General features: G+C 42.5%; 1 protein-coding gene across 15 annotated transcripts in view; it reads right to left on the bottom strand.

The window, feature by feature from the left end:
- Positions 1–257: 257 nt before the first annotated feature.
- The window catches only part of LOC143521618 (uncharacterized), a 316,853-nt gene continuing 306,706 nt past the window's right edge, over positions 258–10,404 (bottom strand). For all 15 annotated transcript variants that reach the window (XM_077014689.1, XM_077014735.1, XM_077014744.1 and 12 more), the window contains 9 exons: positions 5,321–5,770; positions 4,760–5,017; positions 4,365–4,619; positions 3,613–3,852; positions 3,171–3,428; positions 1,989–2,291; positions 1,504–1,773; positions 784–867; positions 258–661 (listed from right to left, as the gene is read on the bottom strand). In XM_077014689.1, coding sequence (XP_076870804.1) covers positions 595–661; positions 784–867; positions 1,504–1,773; positions 1,989–2,291; positions 3,171–3,428; positions 3,613–3,852; positions 4,365–4,619; positions 4,760–5,017; positions 5,321–5,770 — 2,185 coding nt within the window. In that variant the 3' untranslated portion in view covers positions 258–594. The remainder of the gene's footprint in view (positions 662–783; positions 868–1,503; positions 1,774–1,988; positions 2,292–3,170; positions 3,429–3,612; positions 3,853–4,364; positions 4,620–4,759; positions 5,018–5,320; positions 5,771–10,404) is intronic.

Here is a 10,404-nt window from a genome sequence, read left to right as displayed (position 1 = left end):
ACCAAAAACATGGAAGTAAGACACAGACACGAACATAATTGACAGGAGGAGTCATACATTACTGGAAAGAGCAAAAATATGGAGGACTGGGTGGAGAAAATCTGTCCTCCAGTATAACCCAGTTAATGACAGCAGGCACTCAGACTTTGACCTTTTGACCCTTCATGGCTCTTTGCTTTATGACATTATGATATTTGTTCTACTACAAATGTTTGATATGAATCCATATAATTTAATGAGGGAGACCAGCACCATCATTATCCACAGTTTAATGTTTAATCAGTAGGACAGTCCAACAAAAAATATACAGATAAATGAATATTCAATCATGAAACATACAGATAAATGAATATTCAATCATTACAGTAGAGGTGGGGTGTTACTGAGAAGTGAATGTTGGTAATAAAACATCAACAGAAGGAATTTACTGAAACAATCACAAACCACAAACATTCACTCATTATTACTGTGTTAAAATATACCTGATACCTGTTTTAATCAACTTTCAAGATAATTTGTATCAATCTTTATATATAATTTCAATAATTATATAGAATATAATCTGCCCCTCATTATATCAAAAGCACATTAACGTCACCAGATCTCAAAGCGCTTGTCTGAGAGGAAGACTTGTCTGTCTGTAATTCTGTTGTTGAAGAGCCTGTAGAAACACACACACACACACACACACACACACACACACACACACACACACGACTGCTTGTACATTTAAATCAATAAGGACAGGCATTATAAACCTAAACACACCACACACACTCTTACCTCACAGTGTGAATATTGGTGTTGGTGGAGACAGTATCATAGATCATCTTTGCTGACACATCAGTGATGTCATTGTGACTGAGGCTGAAATTAGATGGATTATAATTACCACATTGTACAGGAATCCCAACACACCCCCTCTACTAAATCACAATGGAGTAAAGAACGTGTTGATTTACAATAAAGTGAATAATGATTATAGTCCATTTGTGACTAATGGCCACGTAATTATTATTACATATTTGACATTTGAAATGAGATTACATAAACAAAATATAGGTTTGAAATGAGGTTACATAAACAAAATATAATTTACTTCAGTTCTCATGTTGATGAATTGTTACTGTATCACATGAAGTGTGTTATGCCATATTTCTCTTTTTACAGGGAACATGTGATTACACAGCTGTGTGATTTGTTGTAGACCACAGAGCTCCCTGCCAACATACAACACCCATCCTGCCCATTACAGGCAGTGGTCGTCTAGACAGCCAATGGGAGATGTGTCTATTAGCAAATAAAAGTACCAAGAAAATCAAGTTTTCTTTACAGAGAACCTTTTGTTTGTTGTTGTATTCTTTACAAAACGGAGATTCCTTGAAGGACACTGTTCAACTGTAAGAGAGTCAAACATCTCCTTCACCCCTCTGTTACACACATGTGGGTGTTGAGTGTGTCCTCAACACCAGACTCTCTCCACCCTCCCCCGTCTCCACTCACTCCAGGACGTGGGCTTTGTGGAGCTGTGGACACAGCAGCTGCAGGCAGTGGTCAGTGAGCTGGCAGTGGCTGAGGTCCAGTCTTGACAGCCCTTCAGAATGTTCCAGAACCAGCGCCAGGGACCCACAGGCCTGCTGGTCCAACCGGGTGTGACTGAGGTCCACCTTCCCACCCAGGGCCCGGGAGAGAGACACGGCACGTCTCACACACTCCAACTCAGACCCGACACGGACCAGAGACAGAAACTGGAGCAGCACGACTTTACTGCACCTGGACACACACACACACACACACACACACACACACACACACACACACACACACACACACACACACACACATATATTCACCAACACAGACAGTTCTATTAATATTAATACACTCACATAACTACTAACATTAATGCTATTTTCACACATTAATATGATATAACTCCTCCTCCTCTGCAGGAAGGTGAGTGTGTGTGTTGTGAGTGGGAGTCTTACTGCAGGGTGACTGTGTGTATAATGGAGAAGAGTTGCTCCACTCCTGCCTCCTCTATCTCACAGTCGTGTAGAGTGAGCTGTGTGTGTGTGTGAGCTCTCTGGATGGCCACGGAGACGACTCTGCAGTCCTCAGTGCTCAGAGTCAGTGTGTGTGTGTGTGAGTCTTCTGTCAGGTCCAGAGCAGAGCTGCAGGAGAAGTCCAGCCTGTGCTGCAGAGCAGAGAGCAGAACTACTGCTGCCCCCTGCTGGAGCTCAGAGACACTGCAGCAGTGGAGCAGCCTCAGCAACAGCAGCCTGTCCACACTGAGAGAAGAGAGACTATTACAGTAAGACATTCAAGACATTCATGTCCACACTGAGAGAAGAGAGACTATTACAGTAAGACATTCAAGACATTCATGTCCACACTGAGAGAAGAGAGACTATTTCAGTAAGACATTCAAGACATTCATGTCCACACTGAGAGAAGAGAGACTATTACAGTAAGACATTCATGTCCACACTGAGAGAAGAGAGACTATTACAGTAAGACATTCAAGACATTCATGTCCACACTGAGAGAAGAGAGACTATTACAGTAAGACATTCAAGACATTCATGTCCACACTGAGAGAAGAGAGACTATTACAGTAAGACATTCAAGACATTCATGTCCACACTGAGAGAAGAGAGACTATTACAGTAAGACATTCAAGACATTCATGTCCACACTGAGAGAAGAGAGACTATTACAGCAAGACATTCAAGTCATTCATGTCCACACTGAGAGAAGAGAGACTATTTCAGTAAGACATTCATGTCCACACTGAGAGAAGAGAGACTATTTCAGTAAGACATTCATGTCCACACTGAGAGGAGAGAGACTATTACAGTAAGACATTCATGTCCACACTGAGAGAAGAGAGACTATTACAGTAAGACATTCATGTCCACACTGAGAGAAGAGAGACTATTACAGTAAGACAACCCCCCCCCCCCCCCTCAACAACTTACGTTCGTGAGTGTGTCGCATCGTATCGCATTTGTATCGCATCGCATCGACAAGGGGTTTCAGAGTATTGCAGTTATATCGCATTGTTGGCAGTGTATCGAGATGTGTATCGAATCTAGCTTAGTGGTGACGATATACATCCCTACTACAGATCTGTTGTGTCTCGTTACATGAATGATAAAAGTTCAAACCTGAGGTGGGAGACGTGTTTGAGCAGAGGCACGATGCTCTCCAGCTCCCCCTCTGGTATGGAGGTGAACAGCAGGCTGAGAGAGACTGCTGTGCAGTGCTGGAGGGTGAAGCACAGGGCAGCACAGTGGACAGAGTCCAGCTCTCTGCTGTTCAGGGTGATGCAGTTCTCTGTTGAACTCAACAGACTGGACACACAGTGAGCAGAGCCAGTCTGATAGATCTCTGTGATGATGGACAGTACACAGCTGGGGCTCAGCCTGGGGAGAAGACACACACACACACACACACACACACACACACACACACACACACACACACACACACACACACACACACTTTAATTCCCATATCTAACGTTGTGCAGTATACCTAAAGCACATTGGACGTGTCGACTGTTTGAAGAACTTTAAATCTGAGCCACACATCACTGTTGTCTCTCACCTTCTGATCTGAAGTCTGTCCAGTACAGGCAGAAGTTCTCTGGGGTTTTGCTGTCCAATGTCACTCTTCCTAAAGTTCACAGTAACACTGTGATAATGCAGGAAATAGTGAATCACTTCCCAGGTCAGAGTGCAGGAAGTCAGGTCTCCGCCCACTTTCTGCAGGAAGCAGTGAGTAAGCTCCTCCTCCTGAGTTTCATACACCACTACAGTCAGCTGCCGGAGAGTCTCCTCACACAACCTGCACATACACATCAGAAAATGGCATCATAAACTGGTACTTTTATCCATGGACGAAATTTTGATTTCATGGGGGGGGGGGGGCACAAATGGCTTGAGAACTAGTGGGGGTTTACAGCTAAACTACAACCTAGAAGCTTTCATTTACATCCTCACTTACATAACATTATAACATTATATAACCTGATTTTTGAGTAAAAAAGCAGAATTTGGTTTTGACAAGTGAATGTGAGAAATTGAATAAAATATCCATAATTCTATGCAAGTACTGATCATACATTTTATTTAAAATCAGCTTATCCAAAACTTCCAAACACATGTTGTCTTCAATCATTGTGGGCGGTCTAAAGGGAAACTGGCTTCCGCTTGAGCAGTCGTTTTCTGCATGGTCCTAGTGCTTGATCAGTCTCTATTTAATATATTGGTTATTAACCATAAAAACTGCAGGGGACCAAAACTGGCTTCTGAAAAAGTGCAGTCCCCCCTGACAACTGACAAACCAACCACACAGACCTGATGGTCAGAGGGCCGTGGTGACACAGCAGGACAGTGAGAGACTGGGCCTCCATCTTGTAGTCAGTCAGGTTCAGACACTGGACCCTCCAGAGTCTCAGGAGAGAAGCCAAGCTGCTCAGGACCCTGGACAGCGCCCCCTCTGGCTGCTGTGTGCTGGTGTGGATGAGTGAAAGTTCCTCAACAGTGACTGGAGCAGGAGATCTCACTGTCCTCAGTGTTCGTACCATCTTCACCACCACAGCACCACTCACACTGCACAACAACAAACACCATTTACACCGTTTACTCTTAGTAATTTAACAAAGTCCTGCAATAATAAATGTAATCTACCTCAGAGTAAACTAAATTACTTAGAATATAATAATTCAATAATATAATATAATGTTACGTACCTGAGTGTGCGCAGGCGTGTGATGTGTGTGAACAGAAGCCTGACTCCTCTGAGAGAGATGGCTCGTGGGTTTAGAGTGAGGTTGAGTGTGGAGGCTGAGAGACCCAGCACTCTCCCCACAGCCCTGCAGCTGGGAGTGGACAACTGTCCTCCCAGAGAGAGGGTGAAGTCCAGGGCCTGGAGCAGAGGAGACACCTGTCCTGCCTGATCTCTGGACTGGAGCTCTTTACACAGAGACGGGATGTACGGATCAGGACCACTGCAACAGAAAACAACACAGTTAAATAAGGAAACACATGTAACATTTATATTCTGTATTCATATCAGTCAGTGTTAAAAAGCAAAGGAACAGCACAAGCTATTTTAATCCTAGTTTCATTCTTTAGCATTACAGGCTATATTTATATTCATATTTATATTATGTTTACTTGGAAATACGATAGGCCTATATACTTGAAAACATTAAACAATTGTGAAAAAATATCAGGTACAAATGAAGTGAAAAATAAAATATTCACTTTAAATATTCTGAATATGCTATTCTGAAATGTCAAGTGCAGACCTGAGCTGGGAGATGTAGGGCAGACACTGAAGGAAACTCCTCACTTCACTCTCTTCCTCTGACCAGCCTCTCAGCTCTACAGGTTTCTTCACTGTTTGGAGTTTCAGCACTTCTAGGAAGAGGGAGGTCTTTCTCTTTGAGAGGTCTACGTTCCAGACTGCAGGAGCTGACTGGTAAACTGGCTGTAATGCTGGAAGGAAACTCCTGCCTGTTTGAGTCTCATAGTCCTTCACATGTGAGTACAGATCCAGCAGGAAATCACAAATATCAACCTTCAAATAATTATCATCATCTTCTACAGGGAAGTTTGTGTAGCTGCACACAGATGTCAGCAGTTTAGTGAAACTCTCTCCTGTAGCTGCATCACATTCTGCTGCTGTAACAATCAGCTTCAGCAGAAACTCCACTGCAGATCCCTGTTCTTTATTATGAAGAACATAATCCTCAAACCTGTTGGAATAGAGAGTTCACAGAAAACACAGAATTAGTAGATACAATTAGTAGAAATCAACAGACATAACAGATTAATTCATACAGTTTGCTGTAAACAGACCATCTGTTCTTTATCATAATGAAACCTGTTGGAATAGAGAGTCATACAAAATAAAATGAGCAGAAATAAAAAGTAATAACAGGGACACTGAAATTACATAATTTGGTCAGATAGTTAATGTCTATTACAGTGTCCACACCCTCTATAACTTTTCTTTGCTTCTGTGTTGTTTTTCTCTATGTGTTTGTGGACTAGGACAGACAGAACAAAAACTCCTACAAAGTAAACACGCCACATTATCATCATGCTTTACAGGTCTGAGCACTGATCACATTCAGAACAGATGACAAAGCAGCACTTCATTCATTTACTGTCAGCAAACACTCTCATCTGAATAACTTACAATAACAATTTACAGTGAGTGTAGTGCGAAGAGTCAAGGGGGTCAACCACTACGCTAAACTCTACACTAAATAAAGACGACCCAACTCACAACCTTTAATGAAAAACTCAGTATAAACTAGGGTTGTCCCGATCCGATATTTGGATCGGATCGGCCGCCGATATTAGCAAAAAATGCGTATTGGTATCGGATCGGCAGGCACGAGAAAATGCTCCCGACTAGACTCCCGATCCAGTTTTTTTGAAGTCCGATCCGGGTTTTCCAGCGCACCCATTTAGATAATCCATTCCAGTTTTTGCTGTGGTTTTGCCAGTGAAAGTAAAATCCGGTCCGCATTTTCCAGCACACCTTCAGCACACGAGCATAGCGTCTCCACAATTTAGCTCCGCGGCATCTCCTAACCGCCGTGTAAATTTGAAGTTATCGGTAAAAATGTCAGTTGTGTGGGATTATTTTACCTTAAAGGATGACGAAGAGGTAGAGTGCAACATATGCCGCAGTATCAAGCGTGGTGGTAAAGCTGTAAGAACTTTTAATACAACCAATCTAATCAAGCATTTAGCGAAATACCATCATAAATAACATGACGAGATTCTAAAGAAAACCGAAGACAAAAAGAAAGGTCCTACACAACTAACACTGGCAGAAACTGAGCCGGATACTGCCGGTGTTACGGTCAATTCAGTTCCCCCTGTTCCCCCAAAACGGCGCATGCGCGAAATCAACGAAATCACGCATTAGTCTACTGCTGGGTTATCGCCTTTACTCGATGTGTATACGTTATTATTCGGGTTGGTTTTATTTCTCTAGCTAAAGTTAACTTTGTGTGCTTGTGACTAACTATGCTGTAAAGCTCAGGTGTTTTAGCAGAGGATTAAATGTACAAAAATTACTCCGATGTTTAATTGTTTACGCTACTTTTTCAGCCTCTTGCATTTTTTAGTTCACTTGCATGCTAGCAAGATTTAATGCGTTTTTTTACTATTTAAATTATTTATTTAAACATAAAGAGACGTGTATTGTTCACACTTTAAAGGTTGTTTTTTAACAGACTTATTTGTTGTTTGCTGTGTCCTGGATGTTCTACAGCCTAAAAGGACTTTTACTAAAGACACAAATAAAATGTATTACACGACAAATGTTATCCCATTTGGCTTCACGCAATATTTAAATCACTTGAGCATGTGGTATATTGTTTTTGCTTTACAGAGCAAGTTTTATCCACTGCACAGTGCTTTTACACTAAGAACACAGGGGGAACGGATTTAACCAGAGCCCTGTGAAAAATGGTTCCCCCCTCTTAAATGACAGAAAGTGTACATGTAAGGCACGAAAATTAAGGTGGGGATGTCTTTGACTATCATCCTTGTAAATAACAAGTTTTATCCACTGCACAGTGCTTTTACACTAAGAACACAGGGGGAACGGATTTAACCAGAGACTGGGAAAAATGGTTCCCCATGTAGAATAACTGCTGGAGATGATATAAAGTACAATAATAGTGCTGATTATCTGTATCTGTGTATAATCACTTCATTCAGTGACTTTACAACTATCTGTACCTCCTTTAACACTGAGAACACATGGGGGAACATATTTAACCAGAGACTGGGAAATTTGGTTCCCCTTGAAGAATAAAGCTGGAGCTGATATAAAATACAGAAATTATGCTGATTATTTATATCTGTCTATAATCAATTCATTCAGTAACATTTATTCATCCTGTACCTCCTTTAACACTGAGAACACAGGAGGAACAGGTTTTACCAGAGACTGGGAAATTTGGTTCCCCTTGTATTCTCAATGTAAATGTGATGCAGATAGTATTAAAGTTACTGAGGGAAATGGTAATCTATATATAGTTTATCAGCATCAATCTTCTTCTTTCTGCAATTCCCATTTAGGGGTCGCCACAGCGGATCAAACTCCTCCATCTGGCCCTGTCTTGAGTGTCCTCCACTGACACACCAGCCACTCTCATATCCTCTACCACTGCATCCATAAACCTCCTCTTAGGTCTACCTCTCCTCTTGCCTGGAAGTTCCATCCTCAAGACCCTCCTACCAATATACCTCTCCTCCCTCCTCTGTACATGTCCAAACCATCTCAATCTCACTTCTCTAACTTTATCTCCAAAACATGCTACGTGTGCTGATCCTCTAATAAACTCATTTCTGATCCTATCCTTCCTTGTCACTCCGAATGAGAATCTCAACATCTTCATCTCAGACAGCTCAATCTCCCTCACCTGTCTCTTTGTCAGTGCCACTGTCTCCAGTCCATACAACATAGCAGGTCTCACTACTGTCCTATAGATCTTTCCTTTCATTCTAGCCGACACCCTTCGATCACAGATCACCCCAGACACTTTATGCCATCCACTCCACCCTGCCTGCACTCTCTTCTTTACCTCTCTTTCACTTCCTCCATTACTCTGTACCCTCGACCCTAAGTAGGTAAACTTGTCAACCTTCACCAAATCAACTCCTTGTAACAGGACCTGTCCACCGTCTGCTCTCTCATTCACACACATGTACTCTGTTTTACTCCTGCTCACTTTCATTCCCCTGCTCTCCAAAGCATATCTCCATCTTTCCAAGCTCACCTCCACCTGCTCCCTACTCTCACTACAGATCACAATGTCATCAGCAAACATCATAGTCCAAGGGGACTCCTGCCTAACCTCGTCCGTCAGTCTGTCCATGACAATTGCGAACAGGAAGGGACTCAGGGCTGATCCCTGATGTAGTCCTACCCCCACTTTAAACCCATCTGTCATTCCTACCGCACATCTCACTGCTGTTACACTGTTCCCATACATATTCGGCACCACCCTCACATACTTTTCTGCTACTCCTGACTTCCTCATACAATACCAGAGCTCCTGTCTTGGTACTCCATCATAAGCTTTCTCTAAGTCAACAAACACACAATGTAACTCCTTCTGTCCTTCTCTATACTTTTCCATTAACACTCTCAAAGCAAACATAGCATCTGTGGTGCACTTATCTGGCATGAAACCATACTGCTGCTCACAGATCTCTACCTCTCCTCTAAGCCTAGCTTCCACTACTCTTTCCCAGATTTTCAGGCTGTGACTGATCAACTTTATTCCCCTGTAATTACTACAGCTCTGAACGTCACCTTTATTCTTGAAAATCGGCATCATTATGCTTAGTCTCCACTCCTCAGGCATCTTCTGACCTTCCAAGATTCTGTTAAATAACCCAGTCAAAAACTCCACTGCTGTCTCTCCCAAACATTTCCATGCCTCCACTGGAATATCATCTGGTCCAACTGCCTTACCACACTTCATTCTCTGAATTGCAGCCCTTACTTCCTCCTTGCTTACCTGAGGCACTTCCTGATTCACAACCTCTACCTCTTCTAACCTTCTTTCCCTTTCATTCTTTTGATTCATTAGTTCCTCAAAATACTTCCACCTTCCCAAGACACTCTCCTCACCAGACAACACATTTTCATCTTTATCCTTTATCATCTTAACCTGCTGCACATCCTGCCCATCACGGTTTCTATGTCTGGCCAATCTGTACAGATCCTTTTCCCCTTCCTTAGTGTCCAACTTCTCATACAGCTTGCTATATGCCTTCTCTTTAGCTTCTGCCACTGCTCTCTTTGCCTTACGACACATCTCCTTGTACCTCTGTCTACTTTCTTCATCTCACTGAAAATTCTTTTTAGCCAACTGCTTTCCTCTCAAACTTTCCTGAACTTCCTCATTCCACCACCACAACTCCTTGTCTATCTTCCTCTGTCCTGAGGTCACACCAAATACCTTCCTAGCCACATCCCTCACTGCATTTGAAGTCTCATCCTAGGTATCCAGAACACCACCACCATTACCCAGTACCTGCCTCACCTCATCCCTGAATTTTACACCACAGTCCTCATCCTTTAACTTCCACCACCTGATTTTAGGTTCCACTCTCTTCCTCTTCTTCACCTCCAAAACCATCCTACATATCACCATCCTATGCTGTTTAGCTACACTCTCCCCTGGTAACACCTTGCAATCACTAACCTCTTTCAGGTTTCGTCTCCTACAGAGGATATAGTCGACCTGTGTGCATCTTCCCCCACTCTTATATGTTACCCTGTGCTCTTCCTTTTTCTTAAAGTAAGTGTTAACTACAGCCATCTTTATCCTTTTAGCTAAATCTACCAGCA

Source organism: Brachyhypopomus gauderio, chromosome 1, assembly GCF_052324685.1.
Source record: "Brachyhypopomus gauderio isolate BG-103 chromosome 1, BGAUD_0.2, whole genome shotgun sequence".
Classification (NCBI taxonomy): Eukaryota; Metazoa; Chordata; class Actinopteri; order Gymnotiformes; family Hypopomidae; genus Brachyhypopomus; species Brachyhypopomus gauderio.
This window is presented reverse-complemented; position numbering and strand designations above follow the sequence as displayed.